This window comes from Cydia amplana, chromosome 12 (genome assembly GCF_948474715.1).
Source record: "Cydia amplana chromosome 12, ilCydAmpl1.1, whole genome shotgun sequence".
Taxonomy (NCBI): domain Eukaryota; kingdom Metazoa; phylum Arthropoda; class Insecta; order Lepidoptera; family Tortricidae; genus Cydia; species Cydia amplana.
In genome coordinates, this window is record NC_086080.1 from 2945266 (window position 1) to 2964943 (window position 19678).

At 36.8% G+C, this 19678-nt stretch overlaps 1 protein-coding gene and 1 long non-coding RNA gene across 3 annotated transcripts in view; both read right to left on the minus strand.

The window, feature by feature from the left end:
- Positions 1–19678, minus strand: part of LOC134652873 (uncharacterized) — a 257199-nt gene that overhangs the window by 131100 nt on the left and 106421 nt on the right. The gene's annotated exons all lie outside the window — the stretch shown is intronic.
- Positions 2781–4378, minus strand: LOC134652568 (uncharacterized). The gene is made up of 2 exons (XM_063507731.1): positions 3923–4378; positions 2781–3275 (listed from the first exon to the last, which is right to left on the minus strand). Exons 1-2 carry the CDS (start codon positions 4272–4274, stop codon positions 3199–3201), a joined length of 429 nt encoding a protein of 142 aa, XP_063363801.1. The 5' UTR covers positions 4275–4378; the 3' UTR covers positions 2781–3198.

Sequence of the window (19678 nt, forward strand, 5' to 3'; positions counted from 1 at the left end):
GTAACAAGAGGTTTTCGTATTCTGGCAACTTTCGTGCTAAATGGACCACAAAAATCAATTCCAACATGCTGGAAAGCTCTACTAGCTGTAATCCTCTCTACAGGCAGAGAACCCATCAGCTGCTTTGCAGCTTCAGCCTTCAGACGCAAGCATGTGACACACTTGTTCACTACCTTCTTTACCTCCCTAATACCATTAATTATCCAATATTTTTGAGCCAAGGAACTCAGAACGGCTCTGGCACCCACATGCAAAAGACGCAAGTGCTCCGTTTTAATCAATAACGAAGTAAAAAATGACCCTTTCGGGAGAATAGGCGGATGCTTTCTAGCTTGCGAAATGTCTGCATTTTGCAGCCTGCCGCCCACGCGAAGGACACCACGCTGGTCCACGAAAGGATGTAAATCTGCTATCCCTGATTTAAGAGACCTACCCGATAGCAATGTTTCTATTTCGTTAGAAAAATGTTTCCTTTGCACATTTTTTATTATGACAAGTAACGCTTCTTGAAGCTCTTTAGGGGTTAGCAATGTAGAGTCATATCTATCACCTGACTTTGAAGCATTTTTATAAAAGCGATAAATATACGCTATAACATTTTGAAGCCTATGTAGACTAGAATATTTCTCAAAGAGGTGCGTGAATGAATCATCCCGCTGACTAACATTGCAAGATAAACCTTGGTTAATATTAACATCAAAATGCTTATCATGTAAGTCCTGACTGAGAGCCTTGTTATCAAATGCAGGGTGCAAATAATCCCTGTGTGACAAATATTCAGGGCCGTGCCACCACAATTGCTTTCCTTGCAAGCTTTGGGGCTCCACTCCGCGGGAAACCAAATCCGCGGGATTGTCACATGACTTTACATAGGACCACTGATCCTGATTTGTGAGTTCTAGAATTTTCTTCACCCTATTATTAACATAAGTATTGACCTTTGTTTTTGTAGCCTTGAGCCAACACAAAACTATTTGTGAGTCACTGTATAAATATGTATTATGCGCAAATCTAGCTTTTAGCTTTTCGCTGACTCTAGATGCCAGCTGTGCCAATAGTAGAGCGCTGTTAAGTTCCAGTTGCGGTATAGTAAGGCTTTTAGCCAGTGGGGCCACTTTTGACTTGGCACAAAGCAAACTCGACTCTACACTTCCGTCCGATTTAAAAATTCTTACATAAATGCAGCAACCGAAAGCTTTGAAAGACGCATCTGCATAACCCACTAACTCTACCAACTCACATTCGTGACTATGCACTAACCTAGGCAAAGAGACTCTACCCATCATTTTTAAATTAGCAAGAAATGTTTTCCATGCCTTAAGTTCAGCATCTGGTAAAGCTGTGTCCCAGCCCAAGGGCATAGACCACAAAACCTGCATAAATATTTTTGCTGAAACTATGATAGGAGCTATGAGACCTAACGGATCATAACATTTTCCAATAAATGAAAGAACTGTTCTTTTAGTATGATTGCTATCCTCATCATAGGGGGGACACTCAAATGTTAAGGTGTCTGAGGTAATATCGTACTTCAGACCTAAAGTTTTAATCACATTACTTGAATCTAGATTTATTTGCTCAAAGTACTTCAAATTCTCTGGCAAATCGTCCAAAACAGCTGGGTAGCTAGAGCACCATTTATGTAATTTAAAATTACCTAATTTAAATAACTCAATCAACTCTTTTTTAAGTTGGTAAAGATCATTAATATCATCTGAACCAGCTATGACATCATCTACATATGTATTATTTAAAATGGCTTGAGACGCAAGCGGGTAATCATGTCCAAATAATTTTACAAGCTCTATCAAACACCGAGTAGCTAGAAATGTAGAGCTCTTTAGGCCATATGTAACTGTCTGAAGCTGAAGGCAGCGGATTGGCTGGCTAGGACTGTCCCGCCAGAGGATATTTTGAAGGCATCTATGTTCAGGGCTAACAAAAATGCACCTAAACATTTTTTGAACATCACATATCAAGGTGAATAAATAGGTCCGAAACAAAATTAATATGTCAAAAAGCTCACCCTGCACGACAGGTCCATTCAGCATGACATCATTGACTGACAGCTTATTTTTGGATTTCATGCTTCCGTCCATCACAACACGAAGCTTTGTGCTTTTGCTGGCCTCGTTGAAAACAGGATGATGCGCTAGAAAGCTTACTGGTCCATTCAACATGTCATAAGAGTTAATATTGACCTCCCTAGCATGTCCCATTTCAACATATTCATCAAAGAATTTTTTATACTGCTCTAGCAACTCTACATTTTTCATAAATTTTCTCTCTATCGAGTAAAATCTTTGTAAGGCAGCCGAAAAGGAGTTACCCAAATTTAGCTCACCTAAGGGGTGTTTTAATGGAATGTCTACCTGAAATTTGTTATTATTCAGAGTAACAGACTCCTGAAATATTTTTTCAGCCTTTTCATATTCATCAGAAACCTTTTGTTGGGGTTCTGGCACCTTTTCGGCTAGCCAAAATTGACTCATAACATTTTCTAATTTTGTACTATCGCTAATAGCAAAATTTGTTACTAAAGCAGTGTTTGAGATATTGCCAGATTGGTTTATCTTGCCACCGACAACATAGCCAAATAAGGTGCTTTGCAAGACAAGCCCCTCAGGCAATTTGATACAATCATTTAATAATGATTCAAAATAAATATCGCTTGCTAATAGCAATGAAATTTCTGATGGCGCATTAAAGTTTTCGTCAGAAAGTTTGACATGGCTTGGAAATTTCAGATTTGAACAATCAATATATTGTGGTGGCAAATGTGCCGTTACATCATCAACAACATGACAGTCAACATTAAACTTAACATCTTCATATTGACAAGACTCCACAGGAATAATTACTGACCTATCCATAGTGGAGGTCTGTTTATTGACCCCAATTATATTTACACATTCTGCCTCAGTGGCAATACCTAGCCTTTCTACAAGAGAAGTTGTGGCAAAAGATTCACTTGAGGCGGTGTCAAGCAATGCACGGCAATAAACATCCCGGCCAAATTTATCAACTATCTTAACCTTTACTGTAGGTAATACTTTTTTATAAGATGCTTTCTTGACACATGTCAAAACAATAGATGCTGCCACTGATTGCTTGGCATCTGACTCATCCTCAGTATGCAAAAGGGTATTATGATGACCTTTACATATTTTACATTTAAACTTGTACTTACAAGGTTTATCAGCGTGAGAGTTTATACAAACTGTACACAGCTTCTTCTCTTGCACAAAAGCCAAGCGGTCCTCGACGGAGGCTTCCTGAAATTTTACACAATTATAGATTGCATGGCCAGGTTTAGTACAAAATTTACAACCAGGTAATGATGCTACAACATTAGCAACCTTGGGGTAAGATTTGAATTTAAGAGTACCTACATTCTCATTTAGGGTAATCTTTTGAGGCAAACTATCCTCTAGCGCCATAGCACGCCTTTCTAAAAATTCAATAAACTCCGACATCGTTGGAAGAGCTTGTGGGTCTCTCTCTAAATGGAAAGCCCGGCTAGTATATTGATCTAGCTTTCTGGATAATATTGAAATGAGCAACATATCCCATTTATCGACAGGTTCCTTTAAGTTTTTAAGTGCATGCAGCTGCTGCTGCACTTGTGATACAAATGACCTTATAGAGGCCGCAGTTCCCTTAGCCATGCATGGGATGTCTAAGATAACATGTATATGGCTTATGATAAGCCTGGACTTATTGTCATAACGCTTTTTTAATAACTCTAATGCCTCTAGATATGAGGCATTGACTAAAGGCAAATTTACAATGACAGATAGCGCTTCATCAGACAAAAACTTTCTTAAGTAAAACAACTTCTGTACATCTGATAATGTTTTGTTCTTATCAATCACTGCTATGAACATTTCATAAAAGGGTTTGAATAGAGTAAAGTCCTTACCGTTGTACACTGGTATGTCAACATGGGGTAACTTCGAAGAAGAAACTCCAGCAGCTTGAACCGTATCTGACCCTCGTAGAGACCTGAGAGTCTCATTAATCATAGCTATCGTGCTAAAGTAGCGGTTCTCAAAGTCACCTGCATCCTCTGTGTCCTTGTCATCAAGGTTCAATATATCAAGTTGGATTGCCTCATAATCTTTGAGGGACGAGGCTAGTTTTTCCTTACGAGCCTCTAAGGACTCCAACGAGGCGGAATTTAAACTATTGGGGTTGTTGACAAACTGCTCGATGCGAGTCATAGATGCCTTGACTTGGCCGCGCATAATTTTTAACTTCTTGAGCTCCGCCATTGCCGTATTTCATAAAACAAACGCTCAATATAACTGTAAACACTATTTAAGCACAAACCCGCACTTTGGTACAAGAACTTGTTAAAAATTGCAGTTGAAAAGTATAATAACAGTATGTTATGCAGTTGCACACACCGTGAAGAAAATTCCGATTGACAGACGTCACTGTGACAGCCACTTGTCACTTTTACCGCCAACTCTGAAAAGGCAGCCACACACGCACCGATGACGACGTTCCGTACTACCAACCTTACAATCTAGTCCCACCTGAGTTGACAATCTGTCAAAATGTTCTCGATGTACCGCTCATACAAATCTGCCGGTACTTGCACAAAAATTCCTTTGTGCCGACGAACGGGAACTTTCGCAATGATCGTTGCAGCACGGAAATAAACGATTTCGGGATAATATCAACCAAAATCACAATGATAGCTTCGTCCAAGCTATGGGTTGGACGAGGTTGCGGCGGGCGGCGACAAGATATAGCAAGTCACGTTCGCCCTGCCAGCAAGCGAAGCTCGTAGTATAACCACCGAACCACTGATTCTAAACTTTTTTTTAAACCGCGAAGGACCATATTCGCATGTTTGAATCAAACTGCGATTAGATTTATATAATAATCAACTTTTATTGAAAGCTAATTTTTAAAAGCTACTACATCAGTTATGGCACAGAATGAAGAGCGCGCTGACAGCGCGCCACAGACAAACTTATCCTAAAATGTTGCAAGCAACAAATATTAACACTAAGGTTAAACATACAATATTTTATAAGCTATGTTCAGACTTGTCCTGAACACAACGCATTTATACCCAAAATACAAATTTTGAATGATCTCACGTCAGATAAGGGGTGGGGATCTAGATTTGTCGTGAGAATTACCTAGGACAAATCCAAATTCTCAAAACTCAACACCTACCTTACGCAATTAATGGACGCCTCCTAAGTGTAGACGATGGATCATTAACTAAAATAACAGATGCCTAATTAACGAAAGATTCTTTTGACTTCGCAGGTATTAATTATAGTCATTCACAGATGATGAGCTAAAAAAGTTTCTTCAAATGAATAGTTCACGAGAAAGTAAAATGCAAATCAGAAAAAGTTTAGTTACACAGAAACGAAAATGAAATTAGTTAATAAACTTTGTAACTTGAAGAGATAAGATAATATTATACAAGTTAAGGGTCAGACAGATTCACTATTTCGAAGTACTAAACTAACTAACGTACCTATTCAAGTTTAATATACCTAAGTTAATTCAAAAAGTAATAAAGTTAAGATTTATAGAAGATTGCTATTATAAAGTGCTTTGGCCTTTCCCGTGAATGAAATAAACCAATATAGACTTTTTGATCGCATTTGTGTTAAACGACCATACGGTATACCTGATAGTATAAGGGGCTACAGTAGCCTATACCAATAGTTGCAAATCCAGGCATGTAACACTATAAAATTTTGTACTTAATGCTTTTTTGAAGATTTCTACATTGGTAATCCCTTGTGAAAACGTTGGCATAGTTTTTCCTCATGTATTGTGATCGAAATTTTTACGAGGAATGCCTAGACAAAAGCAGTATTTTTTTAATTTGATTGGCATCCAAAATTCAACAAACCTGTTTCGAAAAAGATTGCAGTTCTTATACGGCTCCAAGAAGTCCGAATTCAAAATTCCTTTAAAAACCGTTGTATTTACCTGTAAACAAAAACACATGTTATCAAATAAAGCATCATTATGTAACCATCAAACAAAATGGACTAATTTCCATACCAGACATTAATTCTGAATCAGAAATCCATTACAATGAAGTCGGTCAAGTCTATTGACTATAATGATCGAGGTGTTCCGTGTCTATTTAATTTAGAAAACAGGTTTTGCAGATGAGTTGGCTGCGTTAAATATAAGTATTGACCTTTCGACTGTGGCATATTGGTCACAGTCTCGAAAGTTTATATTTATAATATAAATAATTTGTGATTATGTACTTAACTTAGTTACGCTAAATTTATAGAAGTTCACATTGTTGGTATATTCAGTCTAGAAGCTTTTATTGTTGTATCACGGCAAAACAAAACAACAACATCAAAGTTTTTAAAAACGAACTGTTTAAAAAAATTACAATTTAGCGCTAAAAATGGACACCAATCAGCATCATGATGCCTCGGCTCCCATGACGCTGATGTTCAGTAAATATATACGAAATGTAACATACAAATTAAGTAAAGCCTATGACCAGTAATATATTATCATTGTCAAGTGGGCGCTGTTATTCTCATGTAGGTATAGACAGTTCAGTATAATAAGAAAAATTTAGTTCCCGTGAAATTCCGCAACATAGCTCGTGATGATCAGATGATCATATATATTCCTGGTCAGGCTTTAAACAATCAAATATAAATACCTATAACTTGTGATAATCGCACGTGAAATCATGTGAAAAAAAGACATCATCATAGGCCTTTTCCGTAAGACCGATATGTTAGCAACAGCCACGATTGCATATTATTGCTAGTCAAATGACCAAATTTCTATAGATGTCCTTTGCTAAAAAGAAGATAAACTTTAGAAGATTGCCTGTAGACGGGCATGGGAGCTATCGAAGGGATTTCTTATTCGGTCAGTGGGACCCTGAAACCAATTGAATTTGAGCCGCTTATCTCCACGCCCACTACGCGCGATAATATGCCGCTCGAGTTACATTGCTGTACAACCGAAACAAGCGCTGTGCCAATATCCGTCTGTGAGGCTAATTTTCATTATTAAACGTTGCTGGCGAGCGTTTGCTCTAAGTCAACCAGTATCTTCTTATATCAGATGTTCAGTTCTACGAGAACATCCGGACTTAAAAAAGATCCCAAGCTTGCGCTCGTTTAATGATATTTACATTTACATTTACACATTTATTTAACGCCACAATATAGTACATAAAAAAGAAAGGCATGCAGACATAAAAAAAGTGGCGAAAAAAAAGTGGCGCTGGTTTTCTGTGGGGACCTGACTTCATCTAAAGTTATTGGCGACACGTACGCGAACGACACACAAATAAATTAACAATGATATAAAATGTATATTATTCATATACCAAGTAAACAGAAAATTAAAGACACCAGATATTTCCTATTCCTACACCCACGACCTCCTGTGTGTGCCTTACCGCTAGGCCACTAGCACTGAAGGGACCTAACAGGCCACAAACTAGGTCACCTGAAGCGTTTGCTCGCGAGTATACATTGGGAATGACATCGGGGAATTAGCGGATGGCGTATCAAAATCAATGCCGTATTGTGGTAATGAGAACGTCAACAAGCTGTTAGAACGATAGCTGAATCAAAGGAAATAACGAATGTGATTTATAATATAAAATATAAGTATGATTGTGAAACCAAGAATAAAAAAAGAGAAAGAAAAAAAAAAATAATCTTTCAAGTAAGAAAATATAGCTAGCTGGGCTGAAAATACTCGGAAGATGTGTATTGACAATAAACTAATCTTGTTGATGATGATAATGTTGAAATAACAAAAAGTAAAATAACTTTGTCACTGTAATGTAGAAAGCGAAAGCTATAGCAATTATAGCTACGCTACGCTAACACAACATATTTTCCCATAAAGTAACAAAAACAAATCTAATTCAGGAAATATATTACCGTAGTAAAGTCAGGTTGAGGATGCAAATCGGAGGCCCGAGAAATCGGCCGCGAAATTGACCGCCATTGAGGTAAAGGTCAGGCACCTACTTACGAGCATATCTGGATTTGAAATTATAATTTGTCTCATATACATAGCAAAAGTCGCAGATGAAAGTTCCGTTTGTTATTCTGATTACCTAATTTCGTATGGCATATGAAATTAGATAATCAGAGAATAGATTTGAGGTAAATAAGCTAGGCAGCTAAGTCAGGGGTAGTGCATGCAAATATTCAGCTGGTCAGGAAAATGTCCGTTAAATATTCGCGATGTATTTGAGATTAAAAGAAAAAAAAAAGTGAAAAATGTCCATCATCTTTGAATAAACTCATGAAATGGACAATAGGTAGGAGAATTTGAGAGAGATATAAATAGGAATCATTATGTCATCTGTCTGTCGAGCGCACTTCAGACTCCCCCAGGCAAAAAGCCGGGACAACGCTAGGAAGATGATGATGTCCAAGAGGACAAATGTCGCCTCTAACGCCTTTGAAATAGATGACGCAATTTTCCTGGAAATTTCCGGTGATTTAATATAAATTGTTACTTTATCTTTATAGTTCTGACTAGTTTGCCTACTTCCAATTAAGGCTTTAGTACGGGTATGATGGTTGTATTATATTTAAAAAAAAAAACCGAAATTAAATGAGACATGAATACCTCATCAACAGCATATAGACGTTCCAATTCTGGACACATTTTACCAGAGGATTATGACTATAGTCTACACCTTAGTACTCGAACTGTGTGTAGAGTTGGTCCTGCTCACGTTTCATTAATCATTATATATGTATGTATATTCGGGGTCTGAACCACAACTTCAGACTTAAAAGTCCCATGCGGGCCACGCGTAAGGCCCCATTTAGACGGGCATTTTCGTTTCATTGCAGTATTTGGTCGATCGACATTTTTTTTAATACTCGATCGACGTATTGAATATTGCTTGCAAGTTCTCGCGCCGTGTAAATGGGGCTTAATTCGCTACCATTAGTGCCCTTGCCCTGAATATTAAATTTCATAGATGTACTTACCTAATTTATTAGGTTACTTTGTGGCTACATTTACTGAAGATTTTTTGCGAGGTAAAGTGAATAAAGGAAATATTTATGGCTCCAAAATAGGCCCATAAAAACGGGAGTTTGTTCGCGTTATTTATTATTTCGTCTCGGAAAATATGAAGTAAAGTTTATTTGAAGAATAAAGCCCATTGCGCTACTGGGAGCTATTAAACCGGTTTGTGAGATTTATGACCAATGGGAGACGAGGAACCAAGTCAATGGGTGAATTGCTGATGAGGTCAACAATGACTCACAATGAACATACTTTAGTCTTTAATATTGCTAACTATAAAAAAAACCCTACGCTATAAGTATGTCAAAAAAATTATGCCAAACATGCCTTAGATCATTTCGGAAAAGAGCTTATATTTACCATACTGCTGGATTCTCATATACGTACAAAAATCTTCAAGTCCACGTTCTTATACTACTGGAAATGTATAAAGTACCTAAAATGGAAGTTCACTTACTCTCATAGAAATCTGTTATCACAAGTATATGGTGAAGGTATGTTAGAATTCTGCAGCGCAAGCGGAGTACTGCTGGGAAATCCCCTTGCGAATTCAGTTTGATTGTGTCTCATGAAATAAAAGAATACGATGTAAGCAGCACGTTCAAACGTTCACCCTAACCGTTATGAAACTTCCATTTGCAAGGAACGGAATTAATTTAATAAGCAAAACGGAGCAAAGCTCGAAAATCATTCCCCAAATATATCGGGTCCCGTATTTTGTCTGCGAAATCCCCAAGAAGAAATCTCTCCCAGAGTGATTGCTTTTCAATTTAGAATTGAGCGTAAGGAATGCGGAAGGGAAGATTGATATTTGGGATTTTTCCTGGGCCTTGGAGGCCGCACAAGTGAGCGATCGCCCAAGTCTGTTGCCGGCTAATGATATCCGAAGCTTATCGGCTCGCCTGTCGCGCGTCATTTTTAGGGATTCGTTCGGATTTATGTAAATTTGTTTTGTCAGCGACCCGCTTTGTTACTGAGAATCTGCCTATCGGAAATATTGCTATTCTTCTGACTTTTTGAGTGCTTCACGCTGATAGAGTTCGTGTCGGTGTATTTTCGCCGGTTTAATTCACAAAGTTTTTTCATCGGCCCCAATTGGAAATATTCGCGATAACCCGAATTGGATAGCTGCGTTATTGATGAACAAACGTAAGCGTTGAAATATTCAGTGAGTTATAGATGGAACATTTTGAAGTACATAGTTTAACAACTAGAAAGCGTTATTAATATTCAACAGCGCACGGTTACTGGTTCAAGTTGCCTAGTTTGTACCTTAGCGGCAGAATTTGAATCTCATGCATTCTCTGTGCATTTCAAGTGCGTCCTGTAATTTCGAAGGTTTATACCATTCCAATTAGACATTCACGTATCACAATAGACTATCAGGCTGTATTCAATAAGCGTGCATGCGATTGGTTCTAATGGTGTTAGTGAATTAGGTATTGTGTGCTTACTTGCTTAGCTATAGCTATTATGTCATCTGGAGCACAGCGTGAGAGTTCCATTGTTTGAATTATTGCTAAAAGCGTATTGTGCTTTAACACGCATTGTGTTGGTAATCGTATGAATAAACTATTAATGCGCAAAGTTACCAATGAAAATCGGATTATTGGACAATAGAGGGTGTTCATTAATATATAAGTAAGCCGATCTAAAGATAACAGGGTAGATTCCTTCAATAGATGCCTCTTGTATCGATTCGCCACAATCCTCTCCGGAGTATTATATCGATAGGCTCAGACATCAGAGTGGGATAAGGAATTTAGCATCGATTTCGTGTGATTGATGTTGTGGGACCGTAATCCGATCAGATCCTATCAATCGACCTGTTGTCGTGCATTCAGTGCTGATTGCAATACGAGTACTGATCGGATACAAATTCATGTTGAATTTATAGAATAAATAACAATTTTTGAGCCAAAGGGAATTTAACGTACTTACCTAAATATTTATGATGATTCCACCACTTAACTCTGAAATGCCAATAAGTACCTCGCTTAGAATTGCTACAGAAGCATTTTCGCATGCTCGGTTACATACCACGTAACTACGATTTATTTCAATGCGACAATATAAGTAAAAATAAGATAAAGATAAAAATAATTTTATCGCACACAAAATAGATACAGTGCACTACAAAATTGGAGTGACATCGGTTGGTGGTTATGTAAGTATGGAAGTTCCAGGGGTCCCCGCACCCAAGTAGGCATTTGTGAAGTGTACAGATAAAAATAGTTTATTATTACAATTTAATGCCCTCATGAATGTCAAATAAAGCTACACCGGCTCTAACCTTACACCTCTGACACACAAGAATTAAATCTCCCCGCAATAGGAGGAGGGTATCCCAATATGTGACCGGCAAGAACAAGTGTGGTAGTAGGTACTACAAAAACAAGTGTGGTAGTAGGTACTATTGCAAAAAAGAAAATGTAAAGCAAATTAAATACTACATTGTAGCGTACGGCTTACTTGATGGATAGCGGACACTGAATTCCTTGAGCGATTACAAGAACTATTATCATGTCGGACGAGTATTTTTTAATGTCATGTCAATTATGTTTACTATGAAAATGTTAAGTTGTGAATCACGGGCGACAAACAGCGTGCAGACGATAGCGACTTACAAATATAAGACTTATTACCATAAAAAACACAATTGACTGAGCATATAAAACACCTAGATTCTTTGTCTTGTCTGGCTTATCCGGTGAATAGACCGCAGTGTATAAAGGTAGTAAGTTTACATAAAAGCTACATCGGTGTCTATTATTACTTATTAGATAAAGTACTTAAACTTGTAGTGAATACGTGACACCGACGTTTTTGTAAAAATGTTAACGAGAATATGTAGAAACATGAAATAATGTAATGCTAATTAATATAAATTGTTACATTTATACCATCATGCAGCCATCTCATTAAATGCACGTCTGCAATCTAAATACACAGGTACTTACAGTTCTAAATATTTAAAATTTACTTTAAAAGAACAACGATTCAGTCATGGTATGTTACAAGAGAGTTACTTAAAAACCATTTGCATAACCCAATTGAAAAAAGATATTGACATTGACTTTAAAAAGTTACATGCCTTTGCCTTACGCCCTTTCCGCACTTGAACCGAAAAATAGAACAATTACGCTACTCAAATGCCCATGTGCGCCAGAGTGTATTATTAAACAACGGTTCAGATAGCGGTAAGCGTTCCTTGCTGGCCTAAAATTAGCGCTCGCGAGGTAAACTGCGTGAGTAATGTCGATGGTTAGGCGCATGTGCGGGAAAGATGTATTTATAGTAGATAGTACTTAATTGATTGTTTCAAGGGATTTGTGGTTTCTTTGAACCTGACAATGAATAGAGTTATAGTGCAGAAGATTGTGTTATTTATCAATAAGGATTTTATTGTTATGTGTATTTTGGTGTGTACACAATTTACAATCAGCAATAGGACTATTTTTCTCTACACCCCCGACCCCACACGCCTCCAACTTAACGCACAAGCGCTATTTGTGACATAATGTGGCGTAAAACGTGTTCGCGGAGTTGTCTTTAAAATGCGTTTAATTAAATTTTCCGGCCCATTTCCTTGATTCGCTGAACGTAACTCGTCAATGATAGATGTGTGTGTGAATGGAAGTAATGTTCTGTGTGTGATGAGAGTAATTAGTAGTAAGTAAAGAGTTTACTTTTATCAGGAGTGCCAAAAGATAAATCTAACCCAACCTTAACTTTTTCTACGCCTTGTCGACTTTTCTCATTAACCTCCTGGTTTTGAAGTCGTTTAAAATGTACACCTTGTTTGAAACTACAAAAATAAATTGATGGCAATGCAAAATGCAAACATTACCTTGACGGTAAAATCATAATGTTATAGTCTGTGCGGAAAGAGAAGTCTTGAAAAGGAGCCCATACATTCAACGACTCTTCTCTTTCCGCACAGACCCTAAATTTGAAAATCCAACATTTCACGACAACACCAATACCGTTAACAATGCGACTAAAGTTACTAAAGGACAGTTTCTCGATTCATTATTGAGGACGCCATTGAAGATTTACATCGCAAGCTTGTAGACATTTGTCTAGTTGACAATTATTATTTCCTTCGTCATATTTAAGAGCATTACTCTCATACAATTTTGAATTTCCTTTCTTGTTAATGAGATTTCTGTCTAATGAGTCGTAGGTCATCAGTAAGACTAAAGTATAGCTTAATCAGGCAATAATGTTTTATTTAAGTATATATCTTTATCCTTGTAAGAAAATGTTGATGTTCGTAATAAACCGTTTCAAAATTATAATACCTACTAATTTCAAATGCAAAACTGACAGAACATTAAAAGCGATCTTTTGAATAGGTACTTCAAAGCTTTTGCTACCACGGACAGAGTTTCAAAGTTCACGCAGTATGCTCGTAGTTTAAAATGAACTCAGCAATTTCTGCATTTATACACGAAACGATGAACTACTAAATAGTCTTTCTCCGAAACTACTAACAAAACATCCCATCCAAAAGCGTCGGAGAGGTAATTACAATTTATTTACATGATAAGTCCCGTTTTAGGCACATAACGGGTAAAACTTATTAGTTATTACCACTCAAATATTAACAGTAAAAATCACTCTCTCAAAATTAGCAGCGCCATTGTCAGCGCTAAAATCCGAACTAGGACGTTAGCATAAAACAATAGCTCGTTTGCCGCACTAGACGGGTTTGTGCTAAAACGACGTTTCAAAATTAGCATTGTCTCGTGACAGACGGATGTGGGGAACTCGCAAAACTAAATGCTGAGGCCAAATGCACATGACATTTAGAAAAGACACATCAAGTTTGCTAATAAACTGATGGTGTGTTGTTTGATAGATGATTGTGATGCAAGAAGGTGTCGAGTCTGTCAGGTTGTTAATTGTGCACTAAAACTTGCCGTCACCAGTCAAGGATACAAAGGTTAAAAAAGTAGGGAATGACTTATTAAAGCTAAAAGAACACGATTTAGAAGCTCAGAACACAGTATCTAAAGACGATATTAAAGACAAAGTAAAGTAGCTATAGAGAAAAAACAAGGAAACTGATTACAATATCACGTAGGTTACTAGAGTCTGTTCGGAAAGAGAAGATTCGTGGAATGTATTGGGCCCCATACATTCCACGACTCTACTCTTTCCGAACAGGCTCTAGTACATAGGTAGGAAGAAAATAAGAGAGTTTGGTGGACTATCTCCACCCAATTCAAATCATTTGAGTATTCATTGTCAATTTGAAAACTCGTCAGGAATTAAAGAAACTCACTCACAAACAAAAAATCTATATTGGGATTTTAATATTGAGTTAGATTACCGTGGGATAAATTATCATTAGATGATTCAAGGTATGACTTCTTAATGGGAAACCTTTAACACATAGATCAAGTGTGCCATATGATAGTAAAACATCGTTATAATTGCTTTCACCTTTCACCACTTTCACTCATTCAATACTTGTAAACATACAGTAAAGCACACTACACGTCTATCACAGCATACACCATCTGCTTAATCGTTGAGCGTTTTATACGAACTCCCAAAATGTATTCTCGAGCTATTTTAAACCTCAAAGCGGTTGGTTAAAGATTGAAATCGATACCTGATACGAATAGCTTGATCAAAATGTACAGAATTTTAGACTATTTTTGCTGTAATGGAAGTCAAATTCAAATGTAATTTATTTAGATCTAATGTTTTGGTTTAAACTCGACCGAAATGAAGTTATCCTGGCTATATTCGTATGTTAAAACTGAGAGGGTTTCATAAACGAGAACGGCAATTAAATTTTGATATAATTAAACGATAAGCGCTATAGAGTAGATAATTAAGGTAAAATTAACAAAGATGAGTTGAAAATTAGCTAAGGTTACGAAATATGACCCATTTCGGTTATGTCTTTGAGGTTGGACGCGCTGAGGTAAATTTTAATCGACTTCTATAAAAGAGACGAGATCCTGAACTGGGAAAGGAACAAGATTATCGTTATTTGTTAACAAATTTTGTATATAGAAAATATATAATTGTCTATGGAAAAAAATGTTAAGCGTGCGGTGTTTAAAGACTGTATCTTTGTCAAATGGCAAAGTTCAAAAACATTACAGTTTTTTGCTTAGAAAATGAATAAGCAATGAATAAGTCACTCACCTTGAATCTTACTCAAACAATCAAATATCTTATATTCCTTATATGCCACTAAAATCCTCACTGTAATAAAAAGATTACATCAACAGTCCACGGATGGCATGAAATCCGTTAACCACGGCGGCCATGTTGCATATCTATTCAAATTTAGAATTATCGGTTGCATCAAAGAGAGGAAAAGGTCACCGAACATTAAGTTCATAGGTTCACGACGATCGGCACGGAATGCCTGTCGCAGACTAGACAGGAGCATTCAATAGATTTTGTCGTCTGATTGTTTTCTAAATTAAATGATATGGTATTAAGTAGTTTTGAGCGTTTTGCCAAAAAATACTAAAAACCTGATTCTTAGAAATCTGGACTTGCTGCTAGTGATTCTTCAAAAAAGAACCCAAAAAGATCAGGATCGGTGAGAATCAGTTTTTCAATATATTTTTTCCTAAAAACCTTTTTTATCGTTTATCATATAAGCGCGACCATTTTAGGCCCGTTGTAACTTTCGTATGAAACTTTGTAACTAGGTACCATAAAGTGAAACATCGAACATGATCAATAGTAAACAACAATGCATGCATTGTTATTCAGTATACTTATCACAACATTCATAACCTACATAAAACCAGCTTTATATAGTCGTCTTACCATAATAATGCTTTAAAATATTGTACAGAACGCACCTGGCCGACCTTTGCCCTCCATTAACCCACTTTCTTAACCAGTTTTCCTCTTAAATTTTGTAGCATATGGCTTTGTACCTACGTAATTATTTTAATCAAATTCAGATAATTGTATTGTGTATAATTTAAGTAATTTTGATACTATTTTTTCCAAGCGCCTCTGGCTTCGTCTTAATTTTTTGTTTCCCATTTCTTTAAAAGTTAAGGGTAATATTCAAAACAAAGTCAATGTGTTACCGCAATGTCTCTGCTAAAATATCTATATCGAAATATATACCTAACCAGTAACCATAGGGAAAAGTGTATTTTTATTGCGATATACAATACAATAAAAATCCTCTTTATTGCACAACCTCAATTAAACATTTACAGAGAGACACACATAATACATGAAGACAGAGACATAGGTAATAAGAAGATTATTTAAGGTGTTCTAATGTTACTTAAGAATTGTTCATAACATTCGAATAAGTACCTAACATTCTAAACATACCACTGTGTAGGTATCGCTAGACTGTGAGATCGTGACATCGTGAGCAACCGGACAACCTTCCCTCTCCGCTCGCGGATGTAACCGTGGGGACTCTGACCACGGAACTCATAGTCAAATAGAAAGGTGTCGTTTGCTTGCTTATTTAGACTTGGCCATTGCCTCTTCATAGGTTCAATGAAGCGCTTAGGGTTGGGAGGTTTAAATTAAAGTCCCAAACGCTTTATAACAAATAAATTTATTTAAAAAAAACCCGAGCGGTGGTCGTGGTAGTGGTCCGTTAAATTTTAAATTAGCCTGTCTGATTTCACTGACGTAGGTGGGTACTCCCCTGACGTGGCAAGGTGGTCGTGTGAGCCCGGACGCCGGGACGTCTCGGGAAGCGCCGAGGTCAGCTGGTGCGTGAAGCCGGGAAGCCTCTGGAGGGCCTCCTACTCTGCGGTCGGATCAGCAGGTCCCCCCTGCCGCCGTAGTTTTAAGCCGTCTAATTGCACCCCAAACGGGGTGCGGGACGGGTATAACTAACTAGTACTTAAAATCATTTGCTTATAGCAAATTTTAAAGATTTAGCTACACTTGGCTAGCATTGCCGATTTAAAAAATATTATTTTAATTTGCGCCGGCGCGTGAGAGGACACGGCTCACGGCTCGTGAACGCGGCCGGCAGCGTCCGTCCTTCCTTCATATGGTTAATATTACGTGTTAAAAAATTTAATGTTTATTAGATCATTTGTATCCTCATGAATGAGTGAATTCGCTTAGTTGTATGTCACAAAAAACTTTTTTTTTTTTCAATTTTTATGGTCGTGAATTGCCACTGATGCAATGGGTCGCTTTATGACCTTGTTGTATAATCTACTATTATATAACAGACTAATATAGTTTTAGAAAAATTACAATTTGTTACAGACTAGCGAACGTCCCCGGTTACGCACGGGTTACGCGAAACCTTAACAATTTATACACCTAATCCTTCCCCATGAATCACTCAATTGATAGGTGAAAACCACATGAAAATCCGTTTACTTAGTAGTTTTTGAGTTTATCGCGATCATACATACATAATACAGCCAGACAGACGCGGCGGCGCGGGACTTTGTTTTATAAGGTGTAATGATGATACTGTTTTACAACTTTTACGAAAATGTACTGGAAACGAATGAGTGGAGAGGAGTAGAGTAGAGGGGTCCCTAGTCAGACTTCTATAGTTATTCTAGTTCGTTGTATCCGGGTAAAGACAGCACAAACGTGATATGCCGGCACTGTGTGCCAAAACTGGGTCGTCGCAAATCTACCTTACGGTACTTTACTGCTGGTGCTGGGTGTCCGGCGCTCGACCCACTAGTGGAGGTCAGGGGTCAGCCAGGCCCAGATTTATCTTGGTCTGGACTTAGCTAAATTTAATACACTTGTCATAGAAATGGGAATGTAACTTTGGAAATTTTTCGTCATTGAGATTTTCTGGGAACAAAATTGGGAAGTATAAAATTGTCCAATTCTAAACATTTTTATACGGAAACTTTAAAGAAAATTCAACGCGAGATTTCTTGTTTTTTGGAATGTTTTCGCAACTTGCAAATCTTTATATAAATTCAACCTTATCATCATCAGCTGATAAATGTCCAAATCTGGTCTTGAATTTCAAAATTATAATACAAATACTAATCTAACGATTAAGCTCAAACAGTTTTAGTTAGTATGTTAGTAGTAGTTACTTAAATAAATATATTCGCGTAAGTGGGAGAAGGTTACCCCCTGGGCCAAAGTTGCCCCAGCGCGCGGGCCAGTATTTGCTTAATAAACCTATCATTTCTTCAAGATTACTCAATAAACCATAACCCCAAATACAAACTATACTATGAACGATACTTGACATTGATCGTTCAATATCAAACGATCAAAACCGCTCACAGGTCAATGACTCTTACAACCAGATTCTAAGATAACACGTGTTGGTTAAAAATGTAAATTGATGCAATTACTCCCGAAATGGACGGTGCACTCGGGGCTAATTTTAAACCGGTCAAGTGCGAGACGGTATTAAGAAAATAAGTAAAACTTACAGATAAATTGTGATGGTTATAATTAATTACAACACAAGCCTTCTTGAGCTTACTGTGGGACTTAGTCAATCTGTGTAAGAATGTCCTATAATATTTATTATTATTTATTTATTAATTATGGCGTTTATACGATACTATAGACAAAAAAAATATAGTCAGTAACATTTTTTCGGCGTATGTTTTTTTTTTGTGAAACAGACAGACAACAGAACTCCGTATCGAGTGCGATTTATATTACAGCAAAGTTAGCAGTAAGCTACCTTTCGGATTTGGGATCACTTGAGCATCATATAGTAAAAGGTACATATCTATAAGGGATATTAAAAAATAATTAATTAAAAATTAAAAAACACGACTGCAGCTTAAAAGCGAACTGAAAAGCTAAAAATAAATTTAGTTATGTTAGTTACTCAACTTAATGAATGTAAATTAGAATATAAGTGTTCAGTCAGGGTCATAAACAGCAAATGCAAAAGTTTAGGCTCATTTAGGATCGTGACTGTCCTGTATATTTTATTTCAATTGCAGTCGGGGACCTTGATGAATTAAAAATTTTCCATTTAAAAGGTCCCCGACTGCAATCAAAATAAAATATACAGGTACAGTCACGATCCTAAAAAATGAGCCTAAACTTTTACATTTGCTGTTTATGACCCTGACTGAACACTTATATTCTAATTTACATTCATTAAGTTGAGTAACTAACATAACTAAATTTATTTTTAGCTTTTCAGTTCGCTTTTAAGCTGCAGTCGTGTTTTTTAATTTTTAATTAATTATTTTTATTTTATACATTTTAGTGATCATACAAACTAACTATATTTTTATGATTTAAGGCAATGTAGTTCCTTCAAGGAGATTTCATCATGCTGATTTTTGATATGTTACCATGAAACGTGCTTGAAAACCTAAATAGGTCGAACCCAAAAGAGCGTTTTCCAAAAAAAGTGTACATTTCATTCATGTCTTCAAAATATTGACTTCTTGGGCTCATTTTACTCAGAATCATTCGTACATTCACGCCTCATACATAAAAAAATGTGTCCAAAAATTTCCTTTCCTGATCGTCACATTCTTGTAAGAATTTTTTTTTTATTTGTATGAACGTGACGCACTGGAATTTTTTTTTTCATACAAAATTTTGGGACACATTTTTTCATGTATGAGTCGTGAATGTACAAATGATTCTGAGTAAAATGAGCCCAAGAAGTCAATATTTTGAAGACATGAATGACATGTACACTTTTTTT

What these genes read in the sequence shown, in the direction of transcription:
- LOC134652568 (XM_063507731.1), bottom strand. Translation starts at nt 4,274, where the DNA reads ATGGCGGAGCTCAAGAAGTTAAAAATTATGCGCGGCCAAGTCAAGGCA. An exon ending in TGACATACCAGTGTACAACG is followed by an intron (nt 3,276 to 3,922) that starts GTAAGGACTTTA and finishes GTAAAATTTCAG; the next exon opens with GAAGCCTCCGTCGAGGACCG.